The 23,708-nt window shown below is 44.1% G+C and overlaps 2 protein-coding genes across 2 annotated transcripts in view; one reads left to right on the top strand and one right to left on the bottom strand.

Moving 5' to 3' along the window:
* Positions 1 to 23,253, bottom strand: part of LOC117581078 (Krueppel-like factor luna) — a 112,006-nt gene extending 88,753 nt beyond the window's left edge. The window contains exon 1 of the mRNA XM_034267965.1: positions 22,701 to 23,253. Coding sequence (XP_034123856.1) covers positions 22,701 to 22,802 — 102 coding nt within the window. The 5' untranslated portion in view covers positions 22,803 to 23,253. The remainder of the gene's footprint in view (positions 1 to 22,700) is intronic.
* Positions 7,371 to 8,089, top strand: LOC117581088. Its single transcript, XM_034267978.1, has 2 exons — positions 7,371 to 7,861; positions 7,926 to 8,089. The coding sequence occupies exon 1, from the start codon at positions 7,445 to 7,447 to the stop codon at positions 7,574 to 7,576; it is 132 nt and encodes a 43-aa protein (XP_034123869.1). The 5' UTR covers positions 7,371 to 7,444; the 3' UTR covers positions 7,577 to 7,861; positions 7,926 to 8,089.
* Positions 23,254 to 23,708: the final 455 nt, after the last annotated feature.

Here is a 23,708-nt window from a genome sequence, read left to right as displayed (position 1 = left end):
TTTGCGTCTCCAACTTTTAGGTGTGGGAAGTGTCTGTGTTCCTCTTCAGTTTGGGCCAAATTGCATGTAATGTGCGACACATTTAGAGGCAAAATCCACCGTAGCAAACGAGTTCCCTCGCCCTCGCGCTAACACTCGCATTTGGATCGCCATCGAAGCATGCACTTTTCAGTGCTCCAACATTTTCCAGCACACAATTTTCCCAGCGCCAGCTTTCACTCAACACAAATTAAAATGTAATCAATTTGAAAAAGAAGTCGAGGCAGCAGCAACACCAACAGCAACAGCAACAGCAGAAGCAGAAATGTTTCTTCGTTCAAGTGACATAATTCTCGCGCTGTCTTCCTCCCATGGAGCTTGTGTCGCTGCTTTGCTGTGGATATTAAACACTTTGTCATTTATGTGTCAAAATCATGTCAGCGTGAAATGGCGACACAAGACCAGCCCAGAGAGAGTGAAGAAAAAAAGAAGCGATCCAAGGAACAGCAGCGCAGAAGGCCCCACACAAAAGCCCAGCGAAATTGTCAAGTGTAATAGAAATCAAGTGAGTGAGGAACCAGCAAACTGAGTGAGCGACTGACAAGCTGACAAACTGGGAAAACTCGCTGGGAGGAGGAGGTGGTGGAGGAGGAGGAGGAGGAGGATGGGGCATGGCACGCACTCAATGACGCACGCATTGCAATGGAATGGCAAGATTTATGGGGCGGGGGAGAGTCCCTTTAAGTGGCATACTCGCAACGGGTCTAATGCGCCTTGACACATTCGGGGCGTGGCATGTATACAGCAACAGCAGCAGCGGCATGCAACAAAATGGCACCTGTCAGGCTGCTGGCGCATTGGCAACGTTGACGAAGCTGACAACAAAGCGGTGATTGGAGGGAGGCTGGCAGCAGGCGAGAGCAATCGTGAAAAAAAAAAAGTCAACTGATTTTCGCTCCAGTTTCCATATGGCACCAGCTAAGTGCTCCACCTCCCCCCTGCTACAGCCACAGCAAAGGCATTGACCAAGTTACCTTAATTGAATCCAAGTTCTTATCGCTAGCACCAAAGTTTCGTTTCGTTTAGTTTCTTGTCGCTTTTTTGTTGTTGTTTTTTCTGCTCTTATAAACAATATCTTATCGTGGCAAACTTTGTGTATCAGCAGCAAACAAACAGAACAGAGAGGAGCAGAGAGAACTTGGCTAATATCAATTAATTAAAAGCGAAAGTGCTTGACAACCGGAATGAAATGCATACTTTTCGATGGCATGGGCAGGGCACGGGCAGCATTAAATATTCAATAGAATAACGGGGCAGGAGGAGTTGGCTTAAACATTTATGAAGTCGAATTAGGGCTTGTTTTTGGCTCATTTGAAATGCAACCAAAAATTGATGCCGCATTCGGTAATGGGTGCTGCGGCACCACCACCACCAGCACCCACCCACACACAGAATATTCATTTAATCAAGTGGCAGCCTGGAGGCCCAGAAGCGTCTTAGAACAGGCTCCATCCAGGGGCTCCCTGTCACGTCAAATGAGCAAGATTTTATGATGCAGCAGCAGTGGCAGTGGGACATGTCCGGGCGGCGGATAGCCCATAAAAACGGGGCCTGTTGGCAAAATGCCTTTTAATCGTCATTCAGTGGCGGTTGTGCCACTGGGTGGCAGCCTGTTAACGCGCAACGGTGCGTATGCGCAATTTTCTGTCATTTTATTGCTGATGAACATCATCATCAAGAGACGAGACACTCCACACCACAACACACCCCCACACGTATTCCAATGTCAATCATCATTTGCAACAATTTATTATTATAATAATAAATGTTATTTTTTGCCCTTTGCCCTTTGCCATCTCTTCCTCTGCTTTGCCCAAGAAAATGATGTGTGTGGGTGTGTGTGTGTGTGTGTGTTTTCTTTCAAGTAGTTAACATGGAGAATTTGGTGAAAAAGAAGTGGCATTAATTGCTGTTGCTCTTGTGTTGCATGGCTGAGAAACTTAAGCGGGGCCTTAATGCGGGAACAAAAGTTTTGTTTTTGCAGTGCCCGCATATGCCAGGAGGATGACAGACTGGCAGCAAAAACAACTTAACTTGGCTTGACAGTACCACCAAAAAGCCAAGGCCCAGAACCAGCCATGCCCACAAGTGCAGTAGAAGGAGGAGCAGGCGAAAGAGGCACAGCCATTGTTAAGCTGTTAATGAAAAGTCAACTTGATTTTCATGGCAGAACAGGCCGTTCCATTTGCTTGTCCAAAGAGCAGGCGGGGTGTGCAAAGAAACTCAAACACCCCTCTATGTGTGTGGCATGCAGCAAAAGATGGCACGAAAGAAAAGCACGAGCAACTGAAAAAACTTTCACTTTATCATTAAGCCTGACAGGAGGGAACTTTTTACCAGAGGGATGCCCCGGGCTCACATGTGGCTCTGCCCAGCTCTTGCCAGGACTATATTGAAACATAAATAGAATTATAAATACTCTTCGGGCACATCTTTGCCTCACGTCCTTGCCTCTGAAAATCAGTTAAAGTTATTGCATGTCGTCGCAGCTCGACATAGACAAATGTTTCTCTTGTCGCAAGTAAAGTGAAGGAGGAGGCACACACCACACCACAGCCCGTACCGCACCCCTCCATCAACTAGCTGTCTTCATGTGCCTGTTGCCAACTTGACGAAAATTGAATTTCGAAACATGCTGGCAAAACGAAAATGTACAAAATGAAAGGCAAAAAGAGTAAGCAACAAAAAAAAGAGGCAAAAAAGAAAAGGAGGCAAGAACAAACAACCGAAAAAGGCGGAAGGCAGCCCAAAATGAAACGAAACAAAACCTCGGGTGGGGCGAATAGAGCAACATTTTCAGCAGCAGCAACAGGAATGCCAGGATCCAGGACAATGACAGCGCAAAGCCGGAAAATGCAACAACAGCAAACGGGCACCAACAAAATGGCGGCTGTTAAAATGTGAAAAACGCGTCGAAAACTGTTTGAACAACAAGCAGCAAGCAAGCGAGCAGATGAGCAGCATTGAGGGGCAGAAAGAGGAGCAACAAAAACACGAGCACTACTGACGATTTTCCCCAAAAGGTTTAGCCGCGTTGCAGGAACATTCCATAAGATAAATTCTCCAATTTCGCTGTATAAAAATATCATCGGTGAAAAAAGTGACGTGCAAAGGCAGCCATAAAAGCTGCCACTGCCATCACTATGCGATGTGTGTGTTGGAGTTTCGCTAAGTGCCTTTGCTCTTCCATCTTCCATCTGTGACTTTGGGAGGCTCCCACCGAACCCCTTCTCCTGCGCTCCTTGTTTGCCTGTTATGTTTTTTAGCGTTACGTAAATTGCGTAAATTGTGTGCATTTTATTACGCTACACTTCATGCTGTCACGCCTGCCCCTCCCCCCCCCCCCCTCTCTCTCGCGCTATACTATATCTACTCTTTTCGCTTTTCTTGCATTTTTTGGCAGCATTGCCTTGGGTGGGGGGTTGTTGATGTTGCTGTTGTTGGAGCTGTCATCAGAGAGAAAATGTCTTCGTCACTTTTATTAGGTGAGAACTGGCTGTGTGTCGGTTGCTGTAGGTTTTTCTTATGTGAATTTTGGCAGCAAGTTCTTATTATGATATTGCTGATGTCTCTGTTATATTATTGGACATATCTGCTGTTAGTTAAGCTCCAATTGTTTAACAGCAGCTGTTTTTCCTTGCTTCTTCTAGTATAAACTTCCCTTTTAAATGGGTTTCCTAATAATCAAAGATAACACACACACAACATGGCCGGACGGACCTTTTTCAAATGAAGTTAATGTGAATTTATAGTCTCATGATTACTCACAGGGGCCGGCCTGTGTCCCTACCACCACCTACCCTTAATAACATACTCACTTCTTGTCTGCTTTGGCTAATTGTTACGCCTGGCAGCATCGCGTGACCAAAACCGAACGCTAAACGGCAGAGAGACACAACAAGCCCCCCCACACACCCAAGGGGAAGCAGAAGAAAAGAAAACGACACGAAAACGAAAACCAAAATTAAATCGCAGGGCGCCAGCGAAATTCCACGCGACTCGAAGCGACGCGACGCTCAGCGATGTGACGTTCAAGTTCATTGCCATTTAGGCCAAAAATTGGCTCACGCGGAACTTGTCTTTTGACCAACAAACAAACAGAAAGAAAAAACACACAGAAAGCCAAAATAACAAAACAGAAATAATCGTAGGCAGAAGCAAAAACCAAAATGAAATGCGATGAGCGACAGGCAACAGGCAACAGGAAAAACGCGGCTATTTTTGGGTGCGCGCACGTAGCGGCAGTGGCAGCAATGGTGATTGCTGATGAAAATTGAGGCATTAAAGTGCACACGATCGAGCATCAGGCAACGATGAGGGGTAGGATGGAGGGAGAGAGAACTAGCTTGTGGCATATGCGGGGCACGTTCCCCGTCTTGATAAATGCGAAAGGCATTTAACGCATTTTGTTGCAATTAATTTGGTGGCATTTCGGTTGCTCTTTTGGTTTTGTTTTCGTTTCGAGGGTGTGTGAAGATGACTTTTTGGTTGCCTGCCAAAATGAAAGTCGTGGAAAATCCCGCATGTGAATCAAAGTATAATTCCATAAACTACAAACCCAACCCAGGGAACGGCCAAAAGGAAAAACTCGAAGCCCAACTCCTGTGCGGTGGCGACAATTGACACGTGTACGACAAGAGCAACAGCAACAGCAACAGCAACGGCAGCAGTCAATGGGGAAAATGCACTCGAAAATGCGGTTGAGACTGCATGCAACATGATCTCCAGTGCTGCCCCCAAAGGAGTACAACTATGAGGGATGTTGGCTTTTGATTTATTTGCATGACAAACGGGTTAATTACACCATGTTGCGGCGGGCACTGCAGCGGCAGCTAACAAAAACAGGATTGGTTTTTTGTCCACAATTGTTGCATGCTGCTGCCCGCTGTCCGATGATGCAACACAACGCTTTGTGGGCGTTTGAGATGGCGCCAGCAGACAAAAAATGAGGCAAGTGAGGCATGAGGCATGAGGCATGAGGCATGTAAAATGGTAACGTCAATTGACAAGCTTATCCCTGTGCGACGTTATGGCATCATAACGATCCCCACACGCACCCCACCAACCCTCCCTGCACCGTATCTCTTCTGACCAGGAGATGCAACGTCATTTATTACCGACACACACTCCACACCTCTCCTGGCGTGCCACCCCCTCTTAATCTGCCTGTTCGCGGTTCCATTGAGCCAAGTTCCTTTGTTATTTGATTGAGCTGGAGGAGGGACCGGGATCGGGACCGGGACCGGGTCGACCATAATGGAATTTTTATTTATTAAATGTGAGTCTCGCCGTCTGTCTCTCTCTCCTTCTCTCCCTCTCTCTCTCTGTCTCTCTGTCGCTGTCCGTCCGTTGTGTAATTTATCACAGGGCCAGGCCAGGCCAGGTCCCTGCTCAGTAGAGGGCATTTTCCGGGGGATTTAATGCACTGACAATGCCTGAGAAATGCCAGAAGCAGCAGCAGCAGCAGCAGCAGCAGCAGGCAATGCATAACGCATTAACAAATGGCTATCGACTGCATATTGGCTTTTGCGATTAACACGCGTGGTGATACAAGAGCCACGGCCCTGCCACGCAGCGCAGCAACAAATTGTTGAATGCATTTTTGAAATATTTAAATTCTTTTCTAGTGTAGATTTTACGCAGCATGGCTGCCTCTTATCAGCATTATAATAACGCGAAAATGCCACAAATTGTTTAATGCGTTCGTCTGGCTCTTCAGCCTCTCTCTCTCTTGCCACTCCCCACTCCCCACTCTCGGCCTGCAGAACCATGAACGATTTATGCAAATGCAACCAATGCACTTAGCGCCGTTAAATAAACAAAAGCATTATCAGCCAACAGGCAGGAGAGGCAGATGCAGCTCGAAACGAGACCCAGGCAGCAGCAGCAGCAGCAACCCAGAGCCAGAGGCAGTGGCACACACAGAATTACAGAATCACTGAATGCTGCATTCATGCAACATGCAGAAATGCAAGACAATGCATTAAGTTCCCTTTCCCCTTCCCCCTATGGGGCACACACAAAACACACACATCAAAAAATTCACTATGGAAACTTATCTAAATGCACTAAATTACACATTAAGCAAGTATCTTAAATCAGAGAGTCACACACAGACACAAACACACAATCTAAGCACCTAAACTCGTGCACATGCAGAGCTCTATGCAAATTTCAGTGCTGCAGAGGCAGAGGCAGAGGGAGAAGGAGGAGGGGTGAGAGTACGGAAAGATTGCGCAAGCAAATTGAGTTGCTTGGCCATGGACTAGAGACTGGAGAGACGACCAGAGAGACCGACTCTGCAGTCCGAGTGGGAGGTGGGGAGTGGCTGTAGTGTTGCTCCAAGATGCTTAATTTGCGTGTGAGCATACACTTTTTGCCCTCACTGTTGCTCTGTTGCTTTTGCTGCTTGACTGCGCCTCTGCCCTGCATCGATTATGTAAATGCAAAAATTTCCATTAAATGCATTGAATTCCATTACGAAAGCATCATCATCATCATCAACAGAAGCAGCAGCAGCAGCAGCAGCAGCAGCAGCAGCACTGGCACTGGCACTGGCAGAAATAACCACTGAACAGAGGAGACTAAGTGGAGATCAGCCGCCGAGTCTGGGTAACCCCCATTGTCTTGCGGCTGCGAATTTATAGCTTAACAACAAGTGCTAGGGCTTGGGGCACAGAGCGTAGTGCAGATGGGACTCGAGTGCAGCACAATGAAGTCATTTGCTTGTGGAATGCCTGCCTCTGAGTCACTGGAGAGAGAGCACCCCAAAAGGCGGTGAAAATGCCTAGCCCAAAAGTATTGTAAAACGCTTACAGTGCCGTCGCTCTTTCTTGAAGGTATTTTCATTAGCCAAACACAAATTGAAGCGACACGATACGGCACGACACAAACCGAAAACCAAAAGAAAAACACTTAACATCAACACGAAAAAGGCTAAACAAGCAGCCAAGGCTAAGTGGGGAGTAGTCCGAGAGCCGAGATCAGAGAGCGAGAAGAATCAACAAAAACAACAACAACAACTACTGTTTAAAGATGTGCTGCTGGATCGCCCTTCCAACCCAGAAGCAATAATGGATATGCAGTTGGAGACGGAGGCCAGCCAACAGCTGGCAGCGGGCAACAATTTGCTTATGTGTGAAAATGCCCATCGGCTGTGTGGCAGCAGCTGCAGCTGCCGCAAATGTGCATCCAAATGCGCCTTTTGTTTGCCGGCTTTCACTTCAAAACTGAATGTTTGGCTATGCATTTCACACTTTTGAGTGTGTGGAAAAATAAAAAGTTTACATCCATGTGGGTCGGCTCGGCATTGCCCATAAAATCAACAAAACTAAAATATATGAAAAACTGAAAACTAAAATAAATTCAAAACAAAACGAATCTCAAATAGGAATTCCTAAAGAGAATGCCAAAAAAGATACTTGTAACACACTTGGCCACGGATGGGCAGAGACCGAGCAAGACCCTGATCCTGTTCATCTTTGCGATGGCCATTTGCATGAAGCTTGGCATCATTGTGATGGAGTTGATGATCTGATCTAAGCGAGATAATTACCTGCAAAGAAAGAAGAAAATAGGTTACCAAATTAGTCACAATTTCGTTTAATCTTTACTCTAATGCATGCCCCGATAAAAGACAACAAAGAAGAAGGCATAAAAGAAAGGAAATGTCGAAAAGGTGCTGGAAGAAGTATCGAAAAGGGACTGCGAGAGCTGTGAAAACTGATCCCAAAGTCAAGTGCAGTTTTGGGTTCGATGGTAAATGCATCTCGGATTACATCAAGGGTAAGCAGCAGCTACTTTCCTTTCCCTTCGAGAAAAGGTCTCTCATTATTAGCCTACCTTTTGCCTTTTCAACATTTGACTTTTTCCCATTTTCCTTGCAGGCAAAACCACGAAACGATGGAGGGGACAAGGACAAAAACAAGAACGAGGCGAAACCGCAAACATAATTTCATTTTTCCTGCTGTGCAAAACACTGAAAATAATTTGACAACTTACTTAAAAATATGTCACATGAAGAAGGTCCAGGACATGGCCCCACACAAGCGGAAGGAAAAAAGGGTTTGCCCCGCTCTCGCTTTGCTGCAAAATCAAAATGAAAATCCAGCAACGTGAACTTTTTGTATTTTGTATTAAAAGCTGTCAAGCGCAACAAAAAAATCCTGCGAGATTCCTGGCGGGGCTGCTTGGGTCTCCTTTGCCGTTCGACCCGAAAGTTAAAATGTCATCGGAGCTTCATTAGGGATTCTTAGAATGCTCTCACCTTGCTGGCCGTGCAAAATGCCAGCCATGAGTGGCATAAAAAAATTGTGGTTGATGCTTTGATCAAAGTTTGATCCATGCGCGAGATGCCACAAAAATGTGCAGTGCTCTGGGCTGATTTTCAGTCTGCTCTTTGATGCATAAGACAGCAGGATACACAGCTTGACATAGCACGTGCCGCCAAAGAGTTCTGGGATGTGGATAGAGAGCCCTAATTGGAATCGATCTGGCTCTGGGGAGGGGAAAATCTAGTCCTATTTTATCCCTTTTTCATTTACACTTTTCTATCCTTTTTAGCCATTAAAAAACAATTAACAATTTCAAGCACTCAATAAAATATTTAAATACAAACGTAAAATGAGTGCCGGCCAAACCCTTTTCCCCAGATATCCATACTGAAGGGGGCATAGAAGAGGGGACCTATAAAATATAACCCAAAGGCGAAGGGCGCACACAATGATAAATGGCAAATGGAATCGTAAACGGGGCGCAACAGCCGAAGAAATTAACAAGAGAGAACAAGTGAGAAAGAGAGGGAGAGCGCGCAAGAAAGAGAAAGCAGAGAACAATTAACGGCAAACCAAAAACACAGGACACGCCTTCAGACAGACACATTTTTCTTATGGTTGGTGGGTTGCCAGGGGGTTTTGTGTGTGTTGTGGCGGGGAGTCCATTTGGCACACTCCATTTGTCCATGTTGACTCGATGATTACTTTCGTCTTTGATTAATTTCGCCCTCATCGATATAACTGCGTTGCTCTGACAACCCTTTTTTCCTCGTCGTCGATTGCTGTTCTAATTTCATTTGCCGCCAGTGTAATTGCTGCTGGTGGGTGTCCAGCAACCAACTGTCAGACACAGCCTCCCATAAAAGTCGACCAAAACCCACTTCTCAGTGACTCCACCTGACTTCCTACCTTCCACACCCGCACTTCTCCAGGGCTGCAACACTCTAATCAGTGCATTTGATTAATGAATAAATTCCCCTTTTTTTTTCTACCACCTTAAGTTCGGAACCACAAAGTCATTTCCGCCAGTTTTTGGACCAGTTCCTACTCCAAGGGCCATCATTAATAACGAAAACCAATAAAAGTGTTGGCCGAGCATTTAGGCCAAAATAAGTTGTCATCATTAGTAACAGTTACAACAAGTTGGCCAAAAAAAAGAACAGCAGTAGCAAGTGAAAGTGAGGGAGAATCGAAGGAAGGAAGGTACCTTCCTTCACATACCCTAGAAAGTTGATGTCGAAGGAAATGGCAAGAACTAGAAAGTTCGGCAGACAACTCAGAGGCAGATCTATGCTTATCCTGGAGGGAGGAAGGGAGCACTTCAAATCCAATAACAAATATTACCCTTAAACCACTTTCTAGGATTCCCTTTCCCATACGAGATTCCCAAATTTATCTACTCAGACCGGGCATCCAAATGTCAGCGCCGTTTCCTTCAACATTTAGCAAGCGCAATAAAACGACAAATAACTCAGGCTAACCGATGCGAGTGTAGGAACAAACAGGAAACTGCCAAGTACATGTCGTAACAACAATTTCTTTCGCTTACTTTGAAACAAATTGGCAACAATTGATGAATGTCTGGTAATGAGGCCCGAAAGCAGCGGCGAACGAAAAATTAAGGCTATTCGCAACTAAAACTCTGTCAAAAGGAAATGAAGAAGCAGAAGAAAGAGCAGCAGGGAAAGTAGGAGAGAGGAGAAGGAGAAACAGAAGGCCCAAAAACTAGGCGCCAGAGCCAGAATGCCTCCTGTTTGTATGGGTAGGTGGGGGCCTATAAATAAATAGGTTTTCCGCACACAGCTACAGAGCTACAGAGCTACAGAGCTACAGATACAGATGCATGGACATGGTATTTACAATACAGTGAAGCCATTCCGAAAGCAATCTGTGTAAAAGTAACGTAGTCATTAATCATTATCATATAAACATCAATTGGTGTTTAGAGTGTTGCAGAAGGAACAGGCAACCCCCCCAACCCAACCTGCAACCCCAACCCCACTCGACTCTCTTGCCCCATGTTATTGATTGGCCATTCAGCTCTTCGCATCTGAGCTGTGGCAGCGGGCTGTGGATGGGTGTCTTTCAAGAAGTGCAGACAGCCACAAGAAGGAACAAAAAAAGAAAAAAGAAGAAATAAACCCGAAAAATGGGAAAAGAAATCGAAATGAAATTTACCGTAAATAAAAACGCTTCCCAGGAAAGTAAATGGGTGAGGGGGGAAGGGGCGGTGGGGTGGCAAAGGGACACAAGAGCAAGTGGAATGAAAAATTTAATTTATAACTGAAAATAAACGTATTGGCTAGAAATCCTCTTCGACCAGGCCAATTCAACTTGCTATGTGTGGAGAGGGGAGAGGGGAGAGGGGATAGAGGAACAGCCTTTGGTCGCTCGACGGAAGAGCAAGACGGGGTGGGAGTTGTCTTCAAAGGTTTCCTGTTTGGCTCAATTCAATGCATTAAGGCCAAATCATCTTAGCTGAAATCAAATAAGAAGAAAAGCGCCAGACACACACACAGAGAGAGAGAGAGAGTGGGACAAAACTATGTCTCGCAGAGATATAAATCAACAGAAAACAAGACAAATTTTGAAAGACATCCACGCTAGAGCCCCAAAAGAGGAAATAAAATGTTCCACCTAATCAAATACAGCAGCAGCAGTGGCAGTGGCAGTGGCAGTGGCAGCAGTAGCGAATGGGGCAAGCAGCGAACACACAGCATTACATGTAATCAATTTGTCATAGCGGAGGAGCACCGACTGAATGTATCTTTTGTCAGAGTCATTTAGTGACAGTTAACCTTGGGCACCCGGCTCTCTGTCTCTTGGCAATGAAACCGCTCAAATGAGGCGCAAATCTTTAACACTGGCAAAGGTCCTTCCTCCACAGCATCGCATATTCTTTCACTCACAATCTCAGGCCGCTTGCCACTTGCCACATTTATCATGTGCCCTCATGTGTGGGCATTCCCCTCATTAATATTTCACATTTATTTCAAGTTATTCTTCAGAACTTTGATAAAAGCCAATGAACTTATCAGCGCACAGATATGCCCTTCTTTCCCTTGCTGCTTTTCTTATTTCGATATCGTATAATAAAAATATGTACAACAAAAAGTCAAGAATATAATATTGTAATATCGGGCAATGTGCATGTTTATTGTTGTTTGTGACTCGTTTTCTTCTTTTTATCAGCATTAACAAGAGAAGAGTAAAAGAGAGGGAGTGCGAAGGAACAGCCATCAATCATTATCATTTGGGAAATGGTAATGGAGGAGGCCACAGCCACAGCGACAGCGACAGCCTTCACTTCCACTATCCGCGCTCCTTCCTGCTGTGGGCTGCCTATCTTTTCCCTGCCTTTGTATATTTTCTTGTATTTTCTCTCGCATTTCATGGATTTTCGAGTTTCCTTCTCGGTTTTTCCATCTGTTAAGGGTTTTGTGCCTGTGATTATGGCCTACTTGATAAATTGCTTTTTGTGCGCGGCTTAGTCCATCGTTTAGTCCACATTTTACTTGGCTTATTAATATTTTTCCTTTTTTTTTGTGTATTCTTTTGTGGCATTGTAGCCGCAAATTTCAATTACAAAATGCTGTCGCGAACAGCACACCATCGAAATGTTGCCTCATAGAATTTCCGTTTCAATTTAACACAACTTTCTTTCCTTCTCCCTCATGCTCTCCTCCCCCCTCTCATTCTCTTGCTCTGTCAGTTGAAGCATTTTCAATTTGCTTAATGCAATTGGGGGAACTTTCCATCTGAAAAAGCGCGTCAATTGATGCACTTAGGCGCTAAGATCTCGTCGCACAAAAGGTTCATGGCCAGACGAGTGCACAGATGTGGCAGAGGGAGTGGCAGCATTCAAGGGGGGGATGTGCAGGGAAGTGCAGGGGGATCCAACACACACACACACACAGACAGACAGACAGCGCGGGGTGTGTAAATTGATTTCATTTTTTGGGCTTGCCACCATGTCCCCGTCCAGTCAGTCATCATCAGACATCAGTGTGAAATATAACTCAAAAAGCGATACGAATTTTCGGGGAGGATTCAACAATATGCGATGGGAAAGACACAGACCGCGACGGAGACCGTGCCTCGGAGAGTCTCTATGAGACTTTGAGACCCAACCGAAGGTTGGCTGCGAGAGATCAAGGGGTGCCACTGTTTCGTTTTTCAGTTTGTTCAGTTTTCAATTTGAATTTACTTTGGCTGGGCCTTCAAAATGCATTCCAATTGCCAGTTCCCATGGAGGAGGGGCCCTGCCAGAGAAGAGAATCCATTCTTTTGTGCTGTTATATGAGCTGAAAACTGTTTGAATGGATGATTAACATATATGAATGGGCTGGGGATGGAGATGGGGATGGGCTTGGGTTGATATTCCTCTCGCAATGGTTTATTTTGTGGCTGTTGTTGTTTGTTTTTCTCTTAATATGGGATATGGGATATGGATTATGGATATGGAGCATATGACACACGCATTTTGTGGGACCCAGGCAAAGGGTTCGCTGTTTGCTCGCTCCTCCTCTCTGATTCATCGCATGGCCAGCGGCCTGTGGGCTTTATCTTTTGCTTTGCAACAGGAAATGCTACTGCTGCCACGACACGACGACCCACCCTCCCCACAAAACGATTTAGCACTCAATGTGAATGCTTCGGCACGCCCATATCATCATCAGAATCTCAGCCACATCCTCATCCTCATCCTCATCCTCTTCGTCACTGCCTTGCAATTCTGTGTACAGGGGAAAAGTGTCGGAAAAATATTGAGAAATAAGGGAAAACAATTCACCGCCATATGCGAGCAATGGCCAGAGGGAAGGGCAGGGGCATGGTATATGTGGGTTCTCTTAGGTTCCAGTTGTAGTCCGAGAACTCTTGATCCCTTTTATGGGCAATGTGTCAGCAACCGAAAATTGCTTTTGTATTTACACACACATACACATAGAGGAGAACAACAAAATTTGTTCCTTATCATTGTCGCCTCCTGCTATTGCTGGGGGAATTAGGAACACATTTCAAGGGGGGAGGGGATGCCCAAGATGGCATGCCTCGAAGATATTGGCGCCATTTGGTCTTATCACTTATCAGACATCATGCAGACGACAGCAGGCTGGGCCGAAGGAGTCCAAGGTTACACACGGGTCGTGTCGGGTCGGGTCGGGTTTCAGTTTCAGTTTCTCTTCCTTTTCCAGTCACTTCCTCAGTCCCCTGTTCCTTTTTGTTGTAAGCTTAGCTAAGAGTAATTTATGTTTAGGCCAGAGCAGGGCCTTTAATTAGCCCATTGTTGGGCATCTGACAAATTTTAGTTACCGCCAAGGGGCATGGGCTCGAGACGGCGGACAACTGTCAACTGTTTTCATATTGAGGCTGCCTCTGCCTCTGAGCACACAAATCACTCGCAACCACCCACCCACACACACACACACACACACACACACACACACTCCCACACAGATCTCCTCTCATCCCCTTTTTGTTTTTCCCACATTTGACATACATTTTTCGCCAGAAAACATTTTGAGCGTAGGGGTGGAGGATGCAGGATGCGGGGGTGGAGTTGGGACAAGGGGACTAGGCCAAAGGACACCAGACTGCCAGCCGTCAACAATGGCGGTCGTCTAGCCTGGCTGTCATCCTTCTCCCCACACCACCCACACCACCCACACACACCCTCACCATGGGGGGAATGGGTACCCATGCCAGCGTAGACTCCTTCGTGGATTTAAATCGCAAGTACAAGGCGCGCTCATGTTTATGCCGTTACTTTCAATGGACTTATACGGCATATAGTGGGTACGCATCGCTATAATAATGGATAGAAATTCATCAGGCATTAAAATATCTGCGAATACGTACGAGTATATGCCATAATCCGGCTTTTCCTGGAACATTTCCCCTAGTTATTTCCATTAAAATTGAATGCCAACATAAATTCTATTAAGTAAAGCTACTTATTATTTTTTTAATGATTACAAAGGCTTAAAATGAACAAAAATTCTATAAAACAGCTGAAGATCGTTCGGATCAATCTATCCATTGCAGATCCTCTTCCTGCTCTAAAGGGTATCATTCAATTCGTTGTCTGTGTTTACTTTGTAACTTCGCTGCTCGTTCGTGCCCTAAATTATGTTCCATCCATCCCTCCACACATCCCCCTTCTTTTCCTCTTTTCCACCTCCCCTCTGTAGACGTGTGCAAAATTAAACAAAATAGCAAGTGTGCAAAAAAAAATATTCCAAAAATGCCAAAAAATATTCCAAATAAAAATTGTTCATGCAATTTGCTGCTGTTGCTGCGGTGGCTTCCACCCCTTGAGATTTCTCGACACTAGGGAATGGGTGGGGTGAGGAGGAATGGTGGGTGTTGTGGTGGTGGGTGCCCGTGCCCCTGCCTGTTGGTGGTTGATGCTGGCTGCTGGCTGCTGGCCTTTTTTCAGCATTTTCCGCAAACATTTACTCAAGACGATGGGCACGCTGGCGCGATGCCTCGTCTCGTCTCGTCTCATCTCGTTCGGTTTCGTTCTGCTTGTTTACCCAAAGAAATGGAAAACAATTTGTAGCGAGTATTTCGGTATTTATTTGGAATTTACATAAAAAATAATACAATGAGTGTGCAATTGGCTGTGGCATAATGAAATCGTCTCGACTCTGCCACTCTGTCTGTGTGTATCTTTCGCTCAAATGAGTTGGCAATGAAAGATGACGATTTGCAGGAGGCTGAGTATGGTGTAGGCCTGCGGCACGTGCCACATTCGAGTGGCCAGAAGGCCATTCGCATTATTAAAAAAGGATTAGTTTGTGCCGCTCGTAAAAAACTGTCAGGACACATGGCCTGGGCTTGCGCTTGGGCTTGGGCCTCTGTTTCCTCTGTTTCTAGTGCTCGGCCGCTGGCTCTTGCCGGTTTTTTTTTTATGGCCAGCAAGAGCTCTTTCTCTCTCACTTTTTTGTTTGGGGCCTAGGCTTGGCTTGGCAATAAAGATTAATTTCGAGACATAAAACGGCGGCACGAGAAGAGGAAGCAATCAGCAAACGAAAAATAAATGTCTCTCCTTTGGCAAAATCAATCAATTTGCTTAGTCGAAGGCCGGAGAGACCATTTTTTATTGGCAGAAAAGTCTCAGTGAATGCCAGCTTGCCACTTTAATGGGTAAAAGTCGCTTAAATCGGAATATATGTATGGAACTATGTACATACACACATTTGTACATATCTGAATGTATGCTGTAAGTAAGGAAATGGGAAATCAACCCACACACGGAGAGGCGCCACCCCAGCCCACGCTGAAAGATTAGCAAACACAGAGAGACTCACAGAGAGGGAGAGAGAGCGACAGAGACGCTACCCACAATCAGGCAACTGTTCTCCTTAACAAGACAGCAGAGCGGAGGAGGAAGAGCAGGAGGCGTAGGCTGAAGGGAATGTGGAGGATGGGTGGAGGATAAAAACACAACTGTAATTAATACGAAACATATCCACTCATTACCAGGAGACTTTATCAACGGGCGCACATCTTGTGGAGCGAAAAAGAGCAAAAGACAGGCATAGGGAGGGAGTGAGAGGGGGTGTGCGGTGAAGCTTCAACGACAGCATCAGCGATGAAAGAGATAGGTATAGTAGGAGCAGACTGTCAGTCTGAGAGCAGGCGATGCCATGCCGCCACAAGGCTGAATGTCTGAAAGACTGAGCAGAGCAGAAGGATGCCAAACAGCGAGTGGTAGCACGAAAAGGAGAAATAGATTGTAACCAAAAGCTGGTGGGGGGCGTTGAGGGGAGGGAGAGAAACGCTGCCAGAGCAAAGGATAAGAGAGATTTGCAGTGTGGGATGGCAACTTGATGTATGACTCTAATAAATACGAATTTATCAGCCATGGGGCAGCCATGAAACCAAAGCATACATAATTGTACAACCAATTAGGAGCTGGATACGGGATATAATTCAAACTTAAAGCACAAAGAGAAGAGCAAACATCAAATACATCCGACTGTAGCCCCTCCACGAGGCATTCATATGCGTCGGCTAGTGTTGATTCTGATCAAAAAGACAACATTGGAAAGCTAATCCAAATTTATACCAATGTCTGAGAGTAGTTCTGGAGTTCAAATTGTAACCAGAGCAGGAGCACAGCCGGCAATTCAATTATGTGCAATCTAGACGAGTCCTTTTTGTAGGCATTGCATTTCATGGCAAAATCAAAGAAAACTTTGGGGGTTGGTTCTCCCAGGTGGAGTTCCGACTACACTGAGGCAAAAAAAAACATTAACAAAATGCCTTTAAATATCAGCGAATCCTTTTAGTTGATTTCTTTTCTTGACAGCTTTTCCTTCAGTGTACATTTTATTCCCTTTTTGCTGCTGCTGCTGCTGCTGCTGCACAGTCATGCGAATTATAAGACGCCCCAACAGCTGTGCAGAATTTTAAGTCCCGTTTCGGGGCTCGTGTTCGGTTGCGTGCTCTCAGCTGGCTGCAGTTGTGGGTGTGTGGCATGCCATCTAATTGTGGCTCGCATGCACTCGACGATTATAATAATTGTTGTGCGATATGAAAAAGGGTCATTCATGCAAATAGAGTATCGCCGGAGTTCGGGGCATGGTTAAGGGCTCTTCTGGCCGATCAGCTTGGGTGCAGCAAGGGGAGCGCATTACATGCGTAACCTCAATGGGAAAAGGTTTGATCTGTGCATTTGTCTCTGGGAAAACACCTATCCAGCATACACATCTCAGAGTTGTGCAAGAAGTCTGTCTGGCCACAAGTTGCAGTAACTTTTCTGGTTAACTCTGCGTGTGGCAAAGTCGAACTTAGCAGCAGGCGGCAGGGCGGCAGGGCGGCAGCAGCAGTAAGCCAAAGTGCCAGTGCAAGCCGCAGCTTGAGGCAGTCGTATCATAAAGTTGCACGTAAACCGAGAGCCGCAGCCGCAGCCGCAGCCAGAGTCGCCTCCTGCTCTGCGCCGCCTTTAGTGTGGTTCTCTCATGTGGCAGTCACATAGTTAAATATGAGCTATGTGCCGCAAATGCGCGCATTCCACATTATAAGCATAAATCGCACAAAAACTATAAAAGGACATGGGCACACACAGACACAGACACAACCATTGCAAGGATAAACAGAGGAGGGGTGAGGGGAGAGTGTCTGCTGCCACGTAGTGCGAATGTGAGAGCAGAGGCAGCGCGTATATTTGATGATTAATTGCCGCCAAGATGATAAATGATTGAGGGTAATAGAGGAGTAGCAAATGTGTGTGTGGCAAAGAAACAGGGGCAGGCACGACGCCATGGGGTTGGGTGCAGTTGTGTGTGTGTGTTTGCAGGGGGAATTTAAGGCCCACAGACGCTGGGCCCGCACGTTTGGAACCCCCTCCCGCAGCCAGGCATCACTCCACTTGCCCCTGCCACCACATTAAGCATATTTTCAGCAATTGCACGTATTTCGGATTTCTCTCACACTCTCTCCTCTCTCTCTCTCTCTCTCTCTCTCTCTATCTCGTTCCTAGCTCTAGCTCTTTGTCTCTTTCCCTTGCTTTCGCTTCCTTCTACTTTTTCTTTGACTGTTTTTCGTATTCCTTTTTTTTTTGCTGTGCTTGCTAAAATAACGCTACTACGCCATGGCGCTGCTGCGACGTGTTTTAGTCAATGAGGTGGGTGGCTGTGTGTATGTGTCTATGGCAGAGGCTGTATGCGTGTGGCTTATTAGGTGCGTGTGTGTGTGTGTGTGTGTGTGTGCTGTGCATCTGTCTTCATGAATTTCCCAATGGCAACAGAATCGTTTTCTCGGTGGTTTTTCTTATTCTTTTTTTCTCTGCTCTCTCTTTTTTTGGTACGTGCCATTTTTGGGTTTTCTGTTCCGATTTTGCCGTGTTAAATGTTAACTGCTGATTGCATATTGTCGATGGGTGGTGGTGGTGGTGCTGGAGAACAGGGCATGCCAAGAGGTTGTTGTCGCTGATTTTGCCACTTGTCTGTGGGGCAATGGGAATGGTTTTTTGTGTGGCTATAATTTAATATTAAAACATCATTTGGATACCCAAACAGACTGTCTGCTGGTTGGAGCTTTGGCTTAATTTAAAACCATTTATTTAAACATATTAGATTTGTCGCAACCGCAGCACATGGACCTGCCGCAAAATGTGGCTAAGCACCAAATGCGATAAGCTCCCACTTCAAGGGGAGGGCAATACCAACGAATCCGCTTAGTTCAATCCGTTCACAAATTAAAACCAATATCCCCATAGCCAATGGCAAAAATAATACGAAAGCTCGCCAAATTCTATAAATGAAATTAATCGCAAATAGTTTTGGAATGGCTTTTCCAATTTCCCAGTTCAGTTTTCCCCTGCCACCCCCTTTTACATTAAACTGAGAAAACAAAATGAAAATTAAATTCATTTTTGGGTATTTTCGTTCGTTGAAATGAAAGGAAAATACAGGATGTCAAAAGAGAAGTGAAAATCAATCTGCAGAATATGGAAATTAAATAAATTAGGAATGAATTCCGCCAGAGTAGCATCTATTTTTTTTTCGTTTTCCATATTGAGTTGCAAATTGCGAGTGTGCAGCATAATTTCACAGCTTAGATAAACAGCCGCACACAAAAAAAGAGCTAAAGATACAAATGCAGATACGAAGATACACATGAGATGTGTGTACATATGCTGCCGCAGCTTGTTTGTCTTTGCCACTCAAGCAGCAGCAGTAGCAGCAGCAACAACATCAGCGATGGCAACAATTTGAGGCTCAACAGCTGTTTAAATGGAAATGAGACACAAGTGTTTTCCAACGACAGACAGACACTCAGACGGATGGATAAACGGATGGATGGTCCCGTATTTTGCCTCATAACCATAGCATAATCATTCCACCCACCCCCGTGGGCTATCCAAAAACAGGCAGGCACTTCCCCTCCCCCTCAATAACAATTACAATAAAACAATAAGCAAACAGCAAAACGCAAAACGCAGCCGCCGCATCGGAAGCAGACGGAAGTCAACGGAAATAAACAAAACATCCGCAAGTTCTAATTACAAAGGGCACCACACAGCACAACAAAAATACAGAAAGAGACGCACGCACAGCAAAGAACGTTAGCGAGAGTGAGACAGAGACAGGGACAGGTACAGGGACAGGGACAGGGAGAGAGCAAGATCGGTGGAGAAAGTTTCAGTACAAAATTGCTGCTTCTGCTCCTTTGATGCCTTTGCCACCTGCGCTGCCCCCAGACCCCCTGCTGCAATTGCTGCCACACCGCCAAAAAACTTTTATTAAATGCAGCAATTTAAAGTTTTTAACCCCGAATCAAATCTAACCAAAGAAATGAAACGCTCGAAAAGCTGCCAAAAGAACCAACAGAATACTGCCGACAGGTCGCAGCTGCAAATGCCTTAAAAAATAAAGGGTAATATTAACTACAATTAATTATGATTAAAGTGGGAAAAGTTTTCCATAATCTGAATTTTTAGAGATGGATTCCTATGAATATTTGATTGCCACTTCAGTTATTACTTACAAAAAAGAGAGGAATAACTAAGGAAAATTGTGGCTATAAATTGATGGCCAATTTATATCTTTAAATCTATAAATTGATGCCAAATGTAACTGCATTTCTTGCTGGGGTTTGTGTTGTCTTCAGAGACTCCTTTTTGCATTAAGTAACTCTCTTAATTCTTTAGCATCTTTCCCCAATCAAGTATTCATGCCACCGTCCCCATCTTTGTAGTTTCAATTTCGAGTTTCAACAAACTTTCGAAAGTTCCTACTTGCGCATAAGGGTATCCAACTGAACGACATCTCAAGCAGAAGCGGAAACCCCAAAACGTCAGCGACAACGACAACGAGAACGACTACGATGGCAATACAAAATACAAAAGTTATGCAAAAATGTGTACTCGAGTTCAATTAAAAGTTTTTAAGTTGTGCAAATGAAACGAGTGCATGGCGTCGTCTACAACTGCGTCCCAACTCGACTCCAATTCCGACTTAAACTTCGACTGAAAGCTCCCTTCTTATTTTTTTTCAAACTCCAGTCTCAAACTTTGCACGTAATTGCCGTGTGTTGCAGCCGCGAAAATTTAAATGATGGACACGGTGAGAATTAAGACAAATTGAGCCACCGATAAGATTAGTGCCAGCTGCTGCTGCGGTCATAATAAATAAAACAAATTTCAAGCCAAAAGTTGAAGGCCATTGGACCAAGGAAAATCGAAATGGAAAACTAATTTTAGTTCAACAATTGAATGGTTTTGGATCTTGTTTAATGTGCATATTTTTGTGTATTTTGATTTGGTAAATCATTTTCGGAATTTCTAGCTGGGAATACTTGAGATTTCAATGGGTGGAAAAACAGCTCTCTGCTCTCTGTATTTGTATCTTTTGAGTGTTCTCCAGCTCTGGGCAGCAGAACGTTGTGTGTATAAACTAAATAAATAAATAAACTAAAGGTGTGAAAAATATATTTAAATTAAAGCGAAACCTAAAACGGCAGCCAGTGGAATCTATTTTTGGGGGAACAGCCTCTGGTTTATCGCAGATTTCTTTCATCAGAAATGAATTACAACTTGATGGGGAAAACAAAGCAGAAAGAGAATACAAAATACAAAATACAAAACACAAAATACAGAAACGGAAAGCGAAAGCGAATGCCCCCCACCACCAAGCGGTAACACAATCTTATGCGTCAGTTCAGTTTTTTGATAACACTCCAAGACCCCCGCAAGTGCCAGTAACCAGTACCAGTGACAGTACCTCCCCTGACACCTCTCTTCCTCACCCTTGAACTGGTGCCGGGGGCATTTCTTAACAATAATACAGAGAGACCCAACCAACAACAAAAACAACAGTGAACAAAATAAGAGAACCAGAAGAACCCACGAAAAGCTGTCTGCAATCAGCTGGCGGCGGTCTTCGATTCGTTTTATCAGAGAAAACACTCGAAAAAACGAGCAACAAAACATAATAAATAATGCAAAGAAAAATGCCACACAGACAAGAACACACACACACACACACACACATGCACATGCATATTATGTGTGCAAAAAAAAAACAACAATAAAAAACCTAACAAAAAATTGGCAAAAAAAAAAAAGAAGAAAAGATTAAATATGTATGTTTGTCTGTACATAGTATTCATTTATTTAGTATATATATTATGCATGCCGCGCGATGATAACCGAACGCTGGGGTTTGCTGGCTTGCTGGTTTGCGAATTTTACTTATTTATGGCCACGGCACATCTATTTATTCGACTGCCGCCCCCTTGGCACCCCCCGAACGTTTGTGTGGGGCTTTTTGTACACACACACAAATTATATACATATCAGTCCGGTAGAGGCGAGTCTCTATGTAGCGGTACATGTGTACTACACCATATACATAGTATGTTTGACTAACATGCGCCGCACACACACGCTCACAAAAAGGCAAATAAACATAAAAGCTTATCAAGAGTTTATAATTTTTGGCGATTTAAATTTAGACCGCGGCAGGTAAGCTGGAAGAATTGCAAGACCTTGAAATTTTGTTTCTTTTTTGCCCCAGAGAAACAAACAAATGGACAGAGCTGAAGCCGAACAAAAAACTAAAAACTTTCGCCACTTTTATGGAATGGCTTCCGATCGAAGCAGATTGCGCAATGCCCCGAAAAGGAAGTCCAAGAAAAGTCCGCTAAGTCTTTCGATAAAATTGAGGAATTAAGTAGTTGAGTCTTTGATAAGTTCCCAAATACCAAGCAAATAAAGCAAGCAGCACCTTCTGCTGGAAGGTGACGTCAATGGGGGTCTAAATTGGAGCGAATGTGGCGGACAATTATGAGGGAAAAACTCAACCGGAACCAAAACAGAAAGTTCTGTGAAAGGAAATCCATTTGAAAATCAATTAAAGCATTCAATTTGTTGGAAAAACTCAACAAAATATGTAGATACATTTATGTGGATAGGTATTGTTCCTAGAAGTTACATTTTTAATTAATAGCTGAGCAGAGTCGAACAAACAAAAGTAGATCGACTAACATTGAAAAACAGGGAATGTTTACGATTAGATTAAATAAAGGTTCTCAAGCTTTCGGCAAATCTTTGACGTCTGTTCTGATGACTATCGGAACCATGGACGTACACAAAAGATTGTGCTGCATTTCCCTTAAATACTGAATCATCTTTAATAAAAGGTTACAATGGTCTTGGGCTATATCTGAAGTCTGATTTTAGGACTAACTTAACCATAAAACTGTCTCAAGACAACAAAGTTCTCATATCTTATACCATATCAAGTAAATAAACACTGATTCATTTAAAGTTCAGTATTCATTATCATTTCGATAAGAATATGTTTTAGCAGTAAGATACGCGCAGTAAGGAATGTGGGTGCATATCTACATATATTTTATTTGTGCCACACATACCTGTTCCCATTGATCCTCAATGGAGGGCTGCGACGAGAAGTAGCCGGTGGTGCAGATGCGCTCCAGTTCGTTGAAGATATTCCCACTTGGTAAGATATCCATCTCGAAGTCCTCTTCGGTAAAGCGCAAAAACTCTAGGGACTCCGTTGTGAGGCCGTTGCTTTCTTGTATATTTGATTGATTGATTGTTCAAATTGCAGCTCTCGTTGGCCAACAATTTGATATTATGATATTATGGTGGAATTTTGATTTGGATTGACTAAACCTTAGTTATGGATACAATATGCTATATGTACTATGTGTATATATATTTATTTATTTATATGCCGATGGATATATTTTTTGATTGAATTTTGATTTCAGATAGATTGTTGTTGCATCCCAGCGATGGCTGCATTTTGACACTCGCGTTAGTGGATATATTGGGGCTATATTCAATATTTATCGGTATGGGGATCTAACCATTTAATTTTTCACACTTTTCGTTACTCTTTCAACTAATTTCAATTGGTTTTCCTTGAATTTTCTTTTGATTTCGCACTTTTCCACATTAAATTCTTTATTTTTAGATTTTTATGAATGCATTTCCATCATTTATTGCTGCTGTGTGGTTTTGTTTTTTAGCTGAAAGTAGAAAAAAGAGAATGCATAAATAATCATTAATTGTGGTATCATTGAGGGGGTTGGCAGGCAGAGATTCTTTAACCCACATTCTTATATTTCTTTTACGGGCCACTTGCCCCGTTTTTTATAATCTTCTGCGGAGTCATCACTGGCTTACAAATTATTAATTATTCTACTTTTATTTTGCTAAATTCATTTTCCCAGCCATCATTCTTTCCCTTCTGTCAGATATTTAAAAAATGGCGAAGTTACCCGTCAATATGCAATATGCACGATAGATTTCTGTACTTCGCTCCGCGTTGTACATTCTCCAAATTGGTTTCAGTTTTTGGTATCTGTTTTAGCCATGCTCAACACTTTTTTGTTTCAGTATCAAAACACAGT

Source organism: Drosophila guanche, unplaced genomic scaffold (assembly GCF_900245975.1).
Source record: "Drosophila guanche unplaced genomic scaffold, DGUA_6, whole genome shotgun sequence".
Classification (NCBI taxonomy): Eukaryota; Metazoa; Arthropoda; class Insecta; order Diptera; family Drosophilidae; genus Drosophila; species Drosophila guanche.
The sequence above is the reverse complement of the archived record's forward strand: the minus strand, read 5'-3'. Positions and strand labels throughout refer to the sequence as shown.